The sequence below is a fragment of the Dreissena polymorpha genome, chromosome 4, assembly GCF_020536995.1.
Source record: "Dreissena polymorpha isolate Duluth1 chromosome 4, UMN_Dpol_1.0, whole genome shotgun sequence".
NCBI classification, from domain to species: domain Eukaryota; kingdom Metazoa; phylum Mollusca; class Bivalvia; order Myida; family Dreissenidae; genus Dreissena; species Dreissena polymorpha.
This window is the reverse complement of record NC_068358.1, coordinates 28,107,527-28,125,296: the sequence shown is the minus strand read 5'-3', so window position 1 is coordinate 28,125,296 and position 17,770 is coordinate 28,107,527. Positions and strand designations below refer to the sequence as shown.

Here is a 17,770-nt window from a genome sequence, read left to right as displayed (position 1 = left end):
CACTAGAGTCGATGAACTAAACCAGAGTTTATAAACATTACAAAAGATGACAAACATCACTAGAGTTGATAAACATGACTAGAGTTGATAAGCATAACAAGAGTTAATAAACATAACCAAATTTAATAAACATCCCCAGAGTAGATACACATCACAAGAGGTGATAAACATCACTAGAATTAATAAGCATCACTAGAATTTATAAACATCACTAGAGTTGATAAACATCACTAGAATTGATAAGCATCATATAGGTGATAAACATCAAAAGATTTGATAAGCATCATAGAGGTGATAAACATCACTAGAATTGATAACCATTACTAGAATGTATAAACATCACTAGAGTTGATAAACATCACTAGACTTGATAAGCATCATATAGGTGATAAACATCACTAGAATTGATAAGCATCATAGAGGTGATAAACATCACTAGAATTGATAAGCATCATATAGGTGATAAACATCACTAGAATTGATAAGCATCATATAGGTGATAAACATCACTATAATTGATAAGCATCATAGAGGTGATAAACATCACTAGAATTGATAAGCATCAGAGTGATAAACATCACTTGAATTGATAAGCATCATAGAGGTGATAAACACCACTAAAATTGATAGGCATCATATAGGTGATACACATCACTAAAATTGACAAGCATCATATAGGTGGGTAATAAACACCACTAAAATTGATAAGCATCATAGAGGTGATAAACGTCACTAGAATTGATAAGCATCATAGAGGTGATAAACATCACTACAATTGATATACATCACTAGAATTTATAAGCATCACTAGAATTGATAAACATCACTAGAGGTGATAAACATTACTAGTATTGATAACATAACCAGAATTGATAGAGATCACTGTAGGTGATAACCATCACTAGAATTAATTAACAGCATCAAATTTAATAAACATCACCAAAGTTGAAAAACATCCACAGAGTAGATACACATCACTAGAGGTGATAATACTAGAGTTGATAAACATCACTAGCTTGCTCTCTTAAAAGATGACAGATTCATGAAATCCTGTTTGGACTGGAGACGCTTCACCTCTCTTGTCAAGGATGCATAATACAGAATTTTCTGTGGGGAACACAAACTTGCCAGTGTCATAACCTGCGTCATACTTGCTTTGTACGTAGATTGACCAGCAAAAATTATTCAATTTAAAATTTCAAAAAGAAGCCATGGAGCTTAATGAGAGCAATAACAATAAAATACAAAAAATCACTCATATTATTAGCCACACAGCACTCTAAATAAGACCTAAATCCACTTTATTCCTTTTTTAATACGCCACTGTAAATCACCTTAAATTTCACGCAAATTTTGAATTGTGTTAATACAAAATGGTATTATGTTAAACAAAAATCGTCAGAAAAATTTGGTTAAAATTGGTTACGAAAATTAGAAGGTTAACAGCGCCATACAGTTACACTGCCTCCACACACCAGCCGTGATCACATACCTATTGGGCGCTTTTCCCTTGGGCGTCAAAATATCAACAGGGGGTGGAGTAAGGACTAGATTATGAATTGAGGAAACGCTGCTAGATTGACTATTCGACCGATGGTGCAAGACTTTGTTCGCTGTGGAGCGTTTCACCTGCATCGCCCTGTGCAGATGAGACGAAGGAGAGACTGAGAAAAGGGGAACATTGGGAGGGGGGAGGGGGGGGGGGGGGGGGGTAATAAGCCAACACACAACTATACCATAGGCTCACAGTTGGACATAGGTTATGAGTTGTATACCAATACGCTAACTACAGCAATTACAGGCGAAAAGTTTCCAAGTTGAAGACAAATACTCTGATGACCTTTATATTTTATAGGCAATACGTTTAAGTTATATTTTATAAATAGACAAACATTTTTGGGAGGATAAGGGTTACATAACATATACAAATAGGCAAAGAACCATTTTTTGGCGGAAAATGGTTAAAGATTATAAACAAAAATGCTAACAACTGCACTTTTAGGGAAATGGTTCACAGTTATATACAAATGTGCTAGCAAGCACATCATTAACAGATACTTTTGAAAGAAAAGTGCATACTTCAGCGTTGAGTTAATCTTTACAGGATGAAATACAAACAAAATTAAATAAGAACATTTTTGGAAGGGCTTTAATGAGCCCCAAATTCTTTATAACAAGGATGGACTGTACAAGTAAATGGAAAATACAAGCTAAATTGAATACACAAGCAACAGAATCTGTGTATAACACAAGATCATTGAATATTTACAAGTAAATGGATAATACAAGCTAAATTGAATACACAAGCAACAGAATCTGTGTATAACACAAGATCATTGAATATTTACAAGTAAATGGATAATACAAGCTTAATTGAATACACAAGCAACATAATCTGTGTATAACACAAGATCATTGAATATTTACAAGTAAATGGATAATACAAGCTAAATTGAATACACAAGCAACAGAATCTGTGTATAACACAAGATCATTGAATATTTACAAGTAAATGGATAATACAAGCTTAATTGAATACACAAGCAACAGAATCTGTGTATAACACAAGATCATTGAATATTTAATTAAAGTTCAAAGGCAATATAATATAATTTTGGAAAATACAAGTCTGAATAACTATTGAGGGTTTATATTATTTAACAACCAAGCAATATGCAGGTAGCAGTATGAATAGAAAACATGAGCATTCACATCTGTGAGGATAATAAAATGAAATGAAAGCAACACAACGGTGAATCAGACACAAATAAATTATGAGCAGCGCGACTGGACGACCGGGCTCAATGCATTTGCATGAACTGTTGTCCCAGATAGGGGTGTGCATTCCGCAAAGGGTTATCAGGGACGACACAAGTTAAATACATTTCTTCATTTATGGAATTTTTTGTTTAAAAGAAATTCCTTCTAAACACAAGAAACCGTCGGAGACGGGTGATGCTCCCAAAAGGTTTTTTTTTGTCACAATATTGCACTATATATTCAGATAAAAGGAAACGTCTTGAGGGCACAGTAGTTGGGGGGACAATAATTTTTTTATAGAAAATTTCAAAGGGCCATAACTCTGTGAAAAATCATCCGACCAGAACCCACTGATAATATGCACATCTCCTCTTGGTAGTGAAGCTTCCCATAAAGTTTCATTGAATTCCGGTCATAAGTTGCTGAGAAATAGCCCGCACAAAAATTGTGGACGTACGGATGCACACACGCACGGACAGACAAAGCGGAGACTATATGCTCCCCCCAAAATACATTAACGGGGAGCATAAAAAAATCCGGTGAAAGCGAAGAGTGTTGTTGAAGATTAGCCTGTGAAAACTGCTCAGTCTATATTCTCTGACAACAGTTTATGCACATGCTTTTAGCTCGAGTTTTCCAGAGCAGCTCGAATGATTGCGCAATTTGTAGAGGGTGTTTAGCATAATTGTGCTTGGTGTATATAAATATAAGCGTATAAAAATAATCAATCCAGAGAAAGTCAATGTGGCTTATCAGCCTTTATATGTTTTGACTTTCAGTGGAATTCGCCCAGAATTTGTTCAGAGATGTACATATTAGATAGAAAAAAACCTCAAAGACATGCAAAATCATTATTCTCATTACCGGCCTACCTCGTTTCAATTCCCTGAGCTTTCATCACTACAAGTGGAAAATTGCACAAAAAATGTTGGATTTTGTGTCTTACTCATATGAAAATGTTTTGTTTCATTTTCTTTGTTCTTTCGATTGTCACGGTAACAAAACATGGTGGTTGTTTTCTTGGATATTTCTCACACATTGTCCAACCATGCCCGTGGCTAGCTTTTACCAGTGATATTTATATATAAACAAACATTATGAAAAGTTATAATGGGTCAACCTGTTGCTCTATGAGTTAAATATTATTCGAGCATAATAACTACACTGATATCCAAACAGTTTAATAACTGGGATATGTAAACACAAATTCTATGATATTGGAGCATTGTTGAACACAGTATTCTCCAGAAAAATTTGAAAAGCCAGTTATGTTTTCAAAGTAGCAGGACGTGATGAAGCAATAAAACGGGTGTTTTTAACCTATTTATCCCCACGCTTTTTGAAAAAAAGGTGGGGATATTGTGGTGATCTCCGCCGTCCGTCCGTCCGTCCGTCTGTCCGTCCGTCTGTCCGTCCGTCCTGGCCACTATCTCCTCCTACACTAAAAGCACTAGAACCTTGAAATTTACACACATGGTAGCTATGAGCATATGTGCGACCCTGCACTATTTGGAATTTTGATCTGACCCCTGGGTCAAAAGTTATAGGGGTTGGGGTGGGGCCGCGTCAGAAATTATCACTCATTTTTTTAGGTTATTTTACATTTACTTCTTTATTTCTACACCAATTCACTTCAAATTGATACTGGACCTCACCTATGACAATACGGTCAATCTCAACCATGCATGGCCCCATTCCCAACCCTGGGGCGCCCCGCCCACATAGGCCACACCCACCAAAAATTTCCATTTACTATAATTTTTTCATTTCTACACGGATTCACTTCAAATTGATACTGAACTTTTGTTATGACATTAGGGTCAATCTCAACTATGCATGGCCCCAATCCCAACCCTGGGGCGCCCGCCCACATAGGCCACACCCACCAAAAAAATTCCATTTACTATAATTTTTTCATTTCTACACGGATTCACTTCAAATTGATACTGAACTTCTCTTATGACATTAGGGTCAATCTCAACTATGCATGGCCCCATAACCAACCCTGGGGCCCCGCCCACATAGACCACACCCACCCAAAATTGCCTTTACTATAATTTCTTCATTTCTACACCGATTCACTTCAAATTGATATTGAACTTCTCTTAAGACAATACAGTCAATCTCAACTATGCATGGCCCCATTACCAACCCTGGGGCGCCCCGCCCACATAGACCACACCCACCCAAAATTGCCTTTTACTATAATTTCTTCATTTCTACACCGATTCACTTCAAATTGATACTGAACCTCTCTTATGACAATACGGTCAATCTCAACTATGCATGGCACAATTACCAACCCTGGGGCGCCCTGCCCACATATGTCACACCCACCCAAAATTGCCTTTTACTATAACTTCTTCATTTCTACACCAATTCACTTCTAATTGATGATGAACTTCTCTTATGACAATACGGTCAATCTCAGCTATGCATGGCCCCATTACCAACCCTGGGGCACACCTAGGTCAAACATTCGGCGTGGGGATACGCGTCGGCCTCTGCCGCGCCATTTCTAGTTCAATTTATAATTATGTTTGGGAAAAGTAGCCGGGGTCTAGATTGAATGTAAACGGTGAAATAGACGGCTGTCGGAGTTTCTAGAGAGCACTGTGTTATCATATGATATCTCAATAAGCTATGTAAGATAACTTTGTAGTATACCATTTTGAAATTGCCATATGATTTATAAGCCGCGTTAGCATTATGGTACTAAAAATGTGTCCATGATTTATAAGAAGTATTATCATAATGCTTTCAAAAAGAGGTTGTTTGATATGTAACAGTGTGTTCATACGGTAACACTGTTACCAGGATATCTCAATGAAGCATCTAAGTTATTTTAGTTTTAAATCAAAATATCTCACGCATATGTCCATGATACATGGACAACAAGTTCTTCAAATTGCCAACCAATCAAAACATTGATATTGTTATGACAACAATGTGCCAATGATATCTTAAGATTGTCTTGCGATTTTTATAAAACACAAATAGGCATGATAATAAAAATATTTATACAATTGTGACATATCTCAAATTTCTTCATAATATGTAACAATGATATCGTTATAACATATCTGCAATGTGTTCATAATATGTAAACAATGATATCTCAATTTTTTTTCATAATAAAAATTATATCATTATACCTGAATAAACCCGAAACGTTATTTAAATGACTTTATAAAGGTCAACCAAAGTGCTTTCATGCATTTTTCAAATGCTGGAAAACATAACATTATACTTGCAGTATCTAAACACTGATATCAACATGATACGTAAACATTGTGTACACAATGTCCAAAAAAACAAACTCCAATTATGATATGTGAACAAAGTTTTATGATAATTATTCAACAATGTTCAACATATAATGAAACAATGACCATTCTGCCGAGCAAGATTTCAAAGCATTACAACCACTTCCCATGCAAGTCATGCAAACTGGAAGAAACAAAATCAAGTTCAAATACGCGAACTTGTCCATCAAAATACACAAACATGCTTTCATGTCGGGTAATAAAAATTCATTATCGTTACCTAGGGTTACTAATTTTTGTTTCTTTTCGCATAAAGATCAATGCTGGTCACCTAAAACAATATTGCATTTCATGGTAAGTATTTCAATAGATGAGAAGGTCTGATGGCAGAAAACAGAATTCAAAAATGTGTCTTTTATTTAAAAAAAAATGTTTTGATAACATTTTTTTTTTTAATTAATTATATAATATCAGTGTAATTACAATTAACAGAAGTGTAATTACGATTAAAAGAAGTGTAATTACAATTAACAGCAGTGTAATTACAATTAACAGAAAGGAAATATCAATAAATAAGAGATATTGATAATTCAAATAAAACTGATAATTTTACATGCTTTACACAATCTCGCAGACAAATATGAATATCCCTGAATAAGATATATTGCAAATTCATGTAAAACTGAAAATTTATACGCTTTACACAATCTCTAAGAAAAATATTGCATTGATCACAAACTGTACGTATTATGTAAGTCACAAAAAAGCATGTTGTTCATACTATTTTTAATTTCAAATTTTTACCGTGCTGAGAAGCATAATTCGGCGACGGTAAAGGACCATTTGCGATTTTCTTTTACTTTCCCGAGATTCTGCCCTGGCAGGGTCCTTGGGAAGCATTGGGGAGTGCGTGTAGCGTAACGGGGTGGAATTTTGAGTGGCGGGGTTTTGCATAGAGTTTCTAGGCAAAGATTCTCTCTTCAGTGGAGATAAAGCGGCGGACGATTTGCTGACAATAATGTTGAAAATGAAATTACTGGGCAAATGTATTGTTGATAAGCCAAGCTTTGGGAAAACCGGGATTAATTCATGGAAGTAAAGTCTCTTCCCCGATTAGCCTGTGCAGTCTGATTAGGCTAATCAAATACGACACTTTCCGCTTTAATGGAATTTTTTGTTGAAGGAAATTCTCTTCTAAATGAAAATCGAATTTCAGCGGAAAGTGTCATCCTTGATTAGCCTGTGCAGATTGCACAGGCTAATCTTGGATGACACAATAGAGCACATGCATTAAGCCCAGTTTTCCCACAAAGTTGCTGCTAGTGTCATCAAGAGAAAGACTTTAGGTGCATACAACCTACACAAATTCATAACTTATAACATATACATGGATATATTTAGTCATCACATCTCTTTGTCCCAATTTAATAAGTATAATTACCACAAATAACTGTAACAACGACAACAAAAATAGTGGACAGTCTTTGTACAAAAATAAACCAAATCACCTGACGTCAAAGCTGCAATGCTACTAGAAAAGGGTCACCTCATAGTTTGCTTGACATAACATACTTAACCAAACCAATATATATTTTCATATTATTATATAACATTAATCATACATAGATATACTAAAGAGATTGCATGTCAGTGTCCATATCCAAAACACTTGACAATAGTTAATTTTATGGTTATAAACTCCCATAGAGCTTATATATCACACTGATGCGCCATTCAAGTGACATTCGAGAAACTTTTATGTAGCTTACTACCCCTTCCATTCACAGATCCGCCCAGTTTAAGCACTAGCGCTTTGATAAAAGTTCACTTATAGTAATCCACTCAAGTTACAATCTCTAACTTTGCACCAAGTGCGTGTATTTCGAAGTTTATGAGATCCTTTCCAAACCAGAGGCTTCATTATGTGTGGACCCGGAGTGGGCCCCAGCACTCACACATAATTTACTTTCTACACTCACAAAAGTTGGGGCGAATTTTGAAACCAAGCTGCAATTTCCAGCTTCTTCTTTAATACTGAAAGTTTTTTCAATTTTTTCATTGATACTGATTTTTTTCATTTTTTTTCAATTTTGGTGACTAACCCCAACCTGTCCAGTATGGTGACCATCAACCAAACTCACATGCTGCCGGTAACGGGAATTGAACCCAGGTTGCCTAGGTGAGAAGCGAGTGAACCAACCATGGTGTTAGCTGGACAGCCACTTTGCACCATTAGTCTTCAAGACATGATATTTGAAGCATTTGTAGTCCCTTACAAAGTTAGATTTAAATAAAGACCTTTCTTAATGGATTCAAGTTTTAAAGGCTTCATTTCCAATCCTTAGATACTGATGAACAGCAAACAGCATAAAACCCTGAACAGACTGCGAGATACTCGCTGGCTGTTCTAGTTTTATGCTGTTTGCACATAGCCATTTTCACTTTGCTTCTGAGTGGGAAAGGGTTAACAGTCCAAAACACGAACCCTAACCCACTCACATGTCCAAAATTAGTGAAAGATGCAATAAATCATGTCCAAAATTAGTGAAAGATGCAATAAATCATGTCCAAAATTAGTGAAAGATGCAATAAATCAATAGTGATTTTACAATTGACCTTTTTCTAGTTCAACATAATGTTAATATAGATACAAACAAAACACTTGCACCTCTTTAAGCTGACAAAACCACGAATGATACATGATATACATGATAGATATCATAACAGGACAAAATTTACCCCTACCTTCATTATACTTCCATGAAAAGTCTGTTCGCGTCTGATATGGTAATAACAAATAAACAAACTTTATTGTATGCTATCCGGTGGTTTATAGAGAAATATTAGTGAATTAAAACAGATCATTTAACAGTGATTATTATCAATATTATTCACTGTTATACTGTGAATTGACGTCGTTTTCCTGAAATATGACGTCATTATTTCAGTTAAAATACAAATATAATCATTTGTAAGCATAAAATAGCAGAAAATGTGTTGGATTTGGTGGAAAATCTATTTTAATTCACTCATAATTATACAACAAAATATTTTTTAAAGATCACTCGTGAATTAAATTTGATTAATTCCACCATCCAACAAATATCCTACATTTAATGCATATCAAAGCTAGCTAGACAATGTCACTGTGAATTCCAGACCACCCCCCTAAAAAACGTTGTGGAGGGTAAAATAATTTTCACAAACGTTCAAATTAATTTCAGTCAAGATAAAACATGAAACTATTGTATCTCATGAACATATATTCAGCAGAAACAAAACTTTCAGTTCAACTAGTGAAATACATCACTATATCAATTAATGAACAGCACTTTAAATGATGTCAACAAGCATTTATGTACAATACATGTAATATAATGGTCATGTTAAAGTGTTGTCTATGATACTGTGACATATTTGGACTTGTACACAGCTAAGGTACCAGTCTATGATACTGTGACATATTTGGACTTGTACACAGCTAAGGTACCATATTGGATGAGTCAAAGTTGAGTTTGCCAGTTAGTTACAAGTACAACAAGATGTTGTCGCCGTGGTGTAATGGATATGGTGTCCGCCTAGCGACCTGGAGGTCACGGGTTCCATCCCCACTGTGGGAGCGTTCTTCGATCTCCCCCATAGACTCGAAAGCGTTTAAAACAAGCCTTAGGCTTGTTTGCAATGAAGCTAAAATAAATAAGTTCAAAACTAAATAGCACTGTATGCTACAAAATGCTCTTATTTTATTTTATATGTACCTACTTTATTGTGTGTTTCAGAAAGATCAAACTCGAACTGTCCAATATGGAATAGGATCTCCCTTTAAGCAGGGAACAATTTCATTAACTTTTCACCTAATAATGGCTTTACAATACCTGCTGCAGTAATGATTTGTTGAAACTTCACCTATGGCTTATTAGTTAAAATGGTGTCAGTAATACGCAACATTTACCTAACCAAAGTACCATTTTACCACTATCACAATTAAGTATAATTATCGAACAACACCAAAGTGGTATCCAAAAACCAGAATCACATAAAGATTAATTTTTTTTTAAAGCAAAATAGGATTTACTGAGTATTGACCCTCAACCACCAAACACCTAAATCAACTGCATACATTATGTCCACAGATCATAAAAGCTCCGTTAAGATAAATACAAACTACCCTTTTCCATAACCCAAAAAAGTTTCCTGAAGGGGATTTCTTACTGTTTTGATATATTTGGTAGGCTTCGCACATACCAGCCTACCCGATCATGATCATGCAGAAGACTTTTGTTTGTATTCTCTGGTTTACTTTCCCTACTTTTGCGCCTGAAAAAAAATGGTGACTTCATCCGTCTTACAGAAAACTTTTTAATAATTGAAACTGAGAAAATCTCATAGGACCATAGCAGTTGTTGTTTTTTTTTTCTTTTTTTTTGGTCAATTTGGAACCAATCTTTGAAGCAAGTCTCTAAAAAAACAACAGGATATTGATTTTTCTATCTCCATAGGTATATTATAAGAATTAAAAATTTGCTTGTAATGGTTAAACTGAAAAATCATTATCAATTTATAAACAGGCTAAAAATGAAATCTTCATCTTGATTTGTCAAACAAGAGTTCATCTTTTGAACATATAGGTCAAACAAAAGTAGGTCATTTGAACATTGGTAAAACAAAACTTTGTCCTTTGAACATTGGTCATACAAAAAGTTTATCATTTGAAGAGTGGTCAAACAAAAGTTTGTCATTTGAAAATTGGTCAAACAAAAGTATGTAATTTGAAAATTGGTCCAAAAAAAGTATGTTATTTGAACATTGGTCAGACAAAAGTATGCCATTTGAACATTGGTCACACAAAATTATGTCATTTGAACATTGGTCAAACAAAAAGTATAACTTTTGAAATGGGCATAATATATAACAACATATGGTTATTTAAAATTTTGAAAACTTTCAATTCCAAAATTCCAAGAGCCACTCAAAAAACAGAAAAAAATATAATGCCCTGATTAATGTTTTCAGTTAAGTGGGGAAATCAAGGTGTTTAAAGTAATGGCTAAAAATGAAGAATATGTTCTAAAAAATTCACAACAGCTTTTTACAGTAGAAATAGATACCCCGATGCCTCATGTTTTAATTTGTAGAAAGTCACAATAATATTTGTTCTAGAAATTAATGAAGTGGCAGCATTTAAGCAGTTTTGAACATATGATAACATTGAATGTTGTACATTCAAAAGCGTAGGAGATCTTTATGAGAGAAGTTTGCTTCTAGGAATGGACAGACAGACCATGGTGAGTAAAATAAACCCCCTCATCTTTGATGCAGGGGGTATAATTATGCACAAAGCTCCAGATAGGCCTAAATGGAAAGGTGCCCCCACCCTGCCCTTCCATTTTATTTCTAACATCAACACAAAATATTTTTTTATTTTTTTTCGAGACATATTATAATTAATGAATCTCTTATTACATTGATATTTTTTTAATACTCATTGTAGACATTTTATTTACATGGTTTAATAAAAATGGAAATAATATATTCTAATAATTATTAATAATATCAAAATGAATAATCCAGAAGCTCGAAAGTGCCCTTTTGACAACAATGCTGCAAACTAAAAAGTGTTCTTTTGAAAAAATTCTGCACGCTCGAAAGTGCCCTTTTGACAAAATACTGCGCGCTTAAAAGTGCCCTTTTGACAAAATAGCCCACCCTGCCCTTTTCAAATCCTCGCTGGAGCACAGAATACATCCCGTTTCACATACTTGACCACAATCAAAATCCACAGCATTATTATCTGATTTAGATTTGTAACAATTAAAACTCAAGAAACCTCAACTTAATCAATCTGAAACAGCAAACAACAAGATTCAAATGTAACGCTTAACATTAACATTGTAAACTTGAAGGATAACAAAAAGAAATAACGCATCATTTTGTTACCATGTTGTATTACACACACACGCTCCATTTCATCTGCTAGAAAACAAAACCGTTTAAAACCTGTAAGCATTATATTATGACACCTAATTATTTTACACACAAGTAACAAGTGCTCTAAACTGGAATTAAACTACCTGCATTTGAAGACATAGAAGGCTAAATAGAAAAACTATTGCAGATTTGATAACAAATACTTTTGTGTGTCTCAAAACGCAGGCAAATGCATGGGGACTTCGTTGATGTTTTAAGTACAACATTTACAAGCTAAAAACAACAAATATTCCCACATGGCAAGTTTCAAGATGCAGCCCAATGTAATATAACAGTGGCCGATTTATTTACAGTAAAAGTGCAGAATTAATAAACAAAAGCAGGCCAAATTGTTTTTTAATTTGAGCCGCATCCTGGGAAAACGAAGCCTAATGAATGTGCACAAAGTTTTGTCCCAAAAGCATAAAGTGTCATCCCTAACTAGCCTGTGCAGACAGCACAGGCTCTTCTAGGAAGACACTTGTTTTCCCAGAGCTAGGCTCATTTCTAATAATTGAACAAGATAATTATAGCTCCTGTGTTAATTTACCTGGATTTTAAGGCCTCGCCGTCTTTCAAATGTTTCGAGACCGGGGCACTCAGCAAACGATCTCCCCGATACGAGTGGCAGGTGGCGTTCGGGGGATTCCACTAAAACAGAACATGTACTTTTAAAAGCAGGCCTTACTCTTCCATTGGCCAATGGCTACATATTGACACATTTCGCTAAAGGAATTCATACTTTGCTACAATAATTTCTTCATAAAAACCAATAAATAGTCAAAACAAGAGATGTGTTCGTCAAAAACACAATGTCCCCTATTGCGCCGCTTTGAAGCCATTTATTTGACCTTTGACCTTGAATGATGACCTTGACCTTTCACCACTCAAAATGTGCAGCTCCATGAGATACACATGCATGACAAAAATCAAGTTGCTTTCTTCAATATTGCAAAAGTTATCACAAACTTTAACCAAGATTAAAGTTTTGGGACAGAATGACAGACAGGCCAAAAACAATATTCCCCCGATCATTTGATCCGGGGGCATAAAAAAATAAATTGCCATAGCGAGGAAAATTTGGCTAAATAAAATTTTTACCCAATGGAAGCCTGGAAAAACATTTCTATTAAAAAAAGTTTTGTTTAGTTGCCATGGTGCAGTGAACATGGCGTCTAAAGGAAACGGGTTTATCCCCAATGTGCAAGCGTTCAGCTAATACCTTTTATTTTGAGCTTGATTGCATGAACAGCAAAAGGCTTATTGAGAAGATCGGGAGTCCTTTCCTGGGTAGAACGAGTACTTAGCTCCTTCAGAGAAATTTAGGAACGTTCCATCATTGGATACCAAACATATGAAATCCCAGTCACTAGTATTGTTAAAACTCAGTAACCATTTTATTTTATTAGATCGATTTACTATCCCCTTAAAACCATTTTCTGTACAGTCCTCCTAAATGGAATTGAATAGAGCCATGTTTTGAAAGAACGCATGCAATGTAACAGTTCTTGCATTAAGGTGAATGCATGCAATGTAACAGTTCTTGCATTAACGCATGCAATGTAACAGTTCTTGCATTAACGCATGCAATGTAACAGTTCTTGCATTAACGCATGCAATGTAACAGTTCTTGCATTAACGCATGCAATGTAACAGTTCTTGCATTAAGAACGCATGCAATGTAACAGTTCTTGCAATAAGAACGTATGCAATGTAACAGTTCTTGCAATAACGCATGCAATGTAACAGTTCTTGCATTAAGGTCAGGAAAAGGTTAATCTTTGGAAACTTGGAATTTTAGGCAGTCATCAGGAAAAATATATACTTTTAGAGTAAGGGAATAGGGCTGAATTTTGGCCCAACATTTGCCAAAAAACAAAACCACTTCAGCAAAGAGCAACCCATAGGCAGAGTTTCCTGATAGCAAACTTTAAGCAAAAAATTCTTCCAATAGCAAACTTAACGCAAACAATCTTCAAGTAGTAAACTTAAAGCAAACAATCTTCAAATAGTAAACTTGAAGCAAACAATCTTCAAATATTAAACTTAACCCTTTACCGCTTAGATATGCATTTTGACACATTTGTTGTCCCTTAGAAAGTTAAATTTAATTAAATACCATTCTTTCTAAATTCAAGTTTCAAAGGCTTCATTTTCATCTCTTAGTTACTGATGACCAGCAAACAGTATAAAACCTGAACAGACTGCGAGTTACTCGCAGGCTGTTCTGGTTTTATGCTGGTTGCAAAAGCCATTTTCACTTTGCTTCTTATGGGGAAAAGGGTTAAAGCAGAGTTTCCTCCAGTAGGGCACCTGGTGGTTGTGGTTCTCTGTACAAAGCTCCAGATGTAGGCCTTCTGTGCACAGAGACTGGAGCAGGGCAATCCCTGGAAAATAATCAAGCAACAAACACTGTAGTCATTTATATTTGTTTGCATTACATTAACCCATTTATGCCTAGTGGACTCTTCCATCCTTCTAAAATGGATCAATTTATTTCCAAAATTAGAGATGTCTGGTATATTTATTTCTATATTTAGAATATTTCTTACAGAAATTCCTTTAAGCAAACAGCGCAGACCCTGATGAGACGCCGCATCATACAGGTTTAAAAATATGTGCTCTGCCAAAAAACAAGCGTATCAAACGACGAAACCGAACGAATTGGTTTTATCGCGTACTAAACCAGAGTTGTTCTGGAAAATAATAAAAGGTAGTAATAAGAAGAACAACAAAGTTTCTTGTAATATAGCTCCATTAGCATGGTAGGATTATTTTAAAAGCCTTCTTTGTAAAGACAATCAACCAAGTCTAAATGATATAAACCTAGAGGTTAATGAAACTGAAAAGGATCAAGATCAAATTTTAAACACAGAAATCACTAACGAAGAAATAATAAAAAGTATTTCAAAACTCAAAGATGGAAAATCGCAAGGGACCGATGGCCTTGGGGCGGAATTTTATAAAAGTACGATGCATCTGATAACACCTTTATTTCGCGATTTATTTAATAAGATTCTTAATACAGGATTTTTTCCAAATACTTGGCGGGATAGTATAATTGTGCCGGCATATAAGTCAGGCGCTACAGATGACCCCTCAAATTATAGAGGTATATCTTTAATTAATGTAATGTATAAAATATTCTCCAATATCGTATACAACAGACTATGCAAATGGGCAGATTTAAACAATAAAATAGCAGAATCACAAGCCGGTTTTGGCAAGGGATATTCAACCATTGATAATTTATTTACTCTTCGAAGCATGGTTAAAAAATATACGTGCAAACCTGGTGGTAGGTTTTATGTGCTTTACGTCGATTTTCAAAAAGCATTTGATAGTTTGATTATTCATAAACTATTTACAACTATGTGTAAAAATGGTGTTAGAGGGAAGCTTTTTCAAGTATTAAAATCCATGTATTCAAATCTACCGGGATGTGTATGGATAAATGATAAAAATGTCACGCAAAACTTCAATTGTAACATCGGTACTAGGCAAGGGGACGTAGCCAGTACAATAATTTTTAATTTATACATGAACGAGTTGTCTACCTTTCTGAAATCTAAAGGTCATAGGGGTATTTTTATCACCGAAGACATTTCCGATATAATTTGATTTCTTTTTGCCAATGACGTTGCGGGCTGCGCTGATACTGCGATCGAGCTACAATCACAATTAAACTCTATATCGGAATTTTGTGAAAATACTGATATGACAGTTAACCAACAAAAGACGGAAATCATTGTTTTTAAAAACGGGTCCGCTAAGATCATACGAACATTGGGTCTTAAAAAATAATCCCGTAAAAGTCACATCTGTATATAAATACATGGGTCTTCTTTTTACACTCAAATTGTCATGGAGAAAAGCGAAAGAAAAACTTGCAGCTCAAGCCCAAAAAATCTATTTTTGCTATTAAATCATACCAAAGAAACTTTGGATATTTTTCATACACTGAATATTTTGAATTGTTTGATTCAATAGTAAAACCTATACTTACATATGGCTCTGAGATTTATGGAATAGAATTCTCAGACATTCTCGAAAAATTACAAATCAAGTATTGTAAATATTTTCTTGGTGTAAATAAATCTGTAAATGATAGCATTGTACTAGGAGAATGTGGTAGATTACCTCTGTGTATAGAGCATCACGTAAAATGCATTAAATATTGGTGTTAATTGATTAGTATGACAGATGATCGATATCCTAGAAATTGTTATATTATGTTAAAGCGACATGACGAAATTGGAAGAACTAATTGGGTGACAGCTGTAAAAAATATTTTGTACCGATATGGATTTGGTTGTGTTTGGATTAGTCAAGAGATAGGAAACGTGGAATTATTCTTAATGTCATTTAAACAAAGATTGATTGATTGTAATTCACAGAACTGGATTGAAACTATAGGAAACTCATCAAGATGTGATACTTACAAACAATTCAAATCTATGCTAAACCCAGAAAAATATTTGTTTATCGACATACCATTTTATGTTCAAAAGTCAGTTGCTAGATTCCGTTGTTCAAGCCATAAATTAGCAATTGAAACTGGTCGGCATTTAGGAATTTCAAGAGAACACCGAATATGTACATATTGTTCTGTCTATTTTAATAATGTATGTATTGAAGATGAGTTTCATGTATTTTTTAAATGTTCAACTAAGAAAGGCAAATGTTTATCTTTTCATGGTACAATGGTGAACAAAATTTCCTAAATTTGTGCAATCTTATGCAAACTTCTGATAAAAGTAAATTAAAAAGCATAGCCTTTTTTGTAACTGAAATAATGAAAAAGAAAGATGTAGAACAAAATTGATGTTCAAACTTGATGCAATCACAACTCAAAAATAATAATATGTTGTTACTAATATATGCTGTATTTTGGGCAAGTGGCCTTTATTTACGAAATAATTTTTTGTCTTGTCTTGTCTATGTTTGGAGGTCCAATATATATATTCAAATTAATGTCCCATATTTGTCGCCCTAATAAGGCTATATACCCACCCCTCTGTTCCATGCAGTTGAATCTCTGCAATCAAAGTCATCTATTTATAAATACCAACCCCTCTGTTCCGTGGGTATTTTTTAGACCACTTCTTTACCAACTTAGCTAATTGATTGTAGAAACAAACCAGACACATAAAACTTGTGTAGCATATTTTTGAAGGTCCAATATATTCGTATCAACATCACATATTTGAGGTCTTAAATACATAAATAAATAAGTGTATACCAAATACCCGCCCTTCTGTTCGATTCACTCTATACAAAATACCCACCCCTCTGTTCCATGCGGTTGAAGCGCTGCACCCACTGGTTGAGTAGCAGGTTGTAGTAACGGGGCGTCTCGAAGTACTTGAGGTATTTGTGGGTGGAAGGCGTGGGGAAGACCCTCTGGAACCCGCCCTTCCTAGAGTCCTCGTCAATGGACTCCGTGAGGAACCGTACATTGTCCGGCGTCAGGATGTCCAGTATCGTCTGCTGTACTTGCTGAAAAGGTAAATAACTTTTGTGATTTGAAACTAAATAAAAGCTGTCTTCATAGGATGACATATGCCCCCGAAAAAAGGGTAGATAATATAAATTGCAGTTGCATAACTTCACATCATGAGCAACAGTACATGCAAGTTTGAGGAACTGTTTGTCGTCCGGTGTTGGGTTGACCAGTATAGTCTGTTGTACTTGCTGAAGAAGCGACATAATTTTTGCAATTTTTAACAGGAGATAATAACAATTGAACTTGCACAACAATATGTCAAGTTTTTTCC

At 34.9% G+C, this 17,770-nt stretch overlaps 1 protein-coding gene across 5 annotated transcripts in view; it reads right to left on the bottom strand.

Annotated features, from left to right (window-relative positions):
• Positions 1 to 17,770, bottom strand: part of LOC127877774 (tubulin monoglutamylase TTLL4-like) — a 98,571-nt gene that overhangs the window by 12,184 nt on the left and 68,617 nt on the right. For 2 of the 5 annotated variants that reach the window (XM_052424003.1, XM_052424005.1), the window contains exons 16-18: positions 17,282 to 17,492; positions 14,307 to 14,380; positions 12,544 to 12,644 (exon numbers count right to left, since the gene is read on the bottom strand). In XM_052424003.1, coding sequence (XP_052279963.1) covers positions 12,544 to 12,644; positions 14,307 to 14,380; positions 17,282 to 17,492 — 386 coding nt within the window. Of the gene's footprint in view, positions 1 to 10,219; positions 10,344 to 11,963; positions 12,000 to 12,543; positions 12,645 to 14,306; positions 14,381 to 17,281; positions 17,493 to 17,770 lie in introns of those variants that run through there. The other 3 variants (XM_052424004.1, XM_052424006.1, XM_052424002.1) reach the window with 3 other exon arrangements.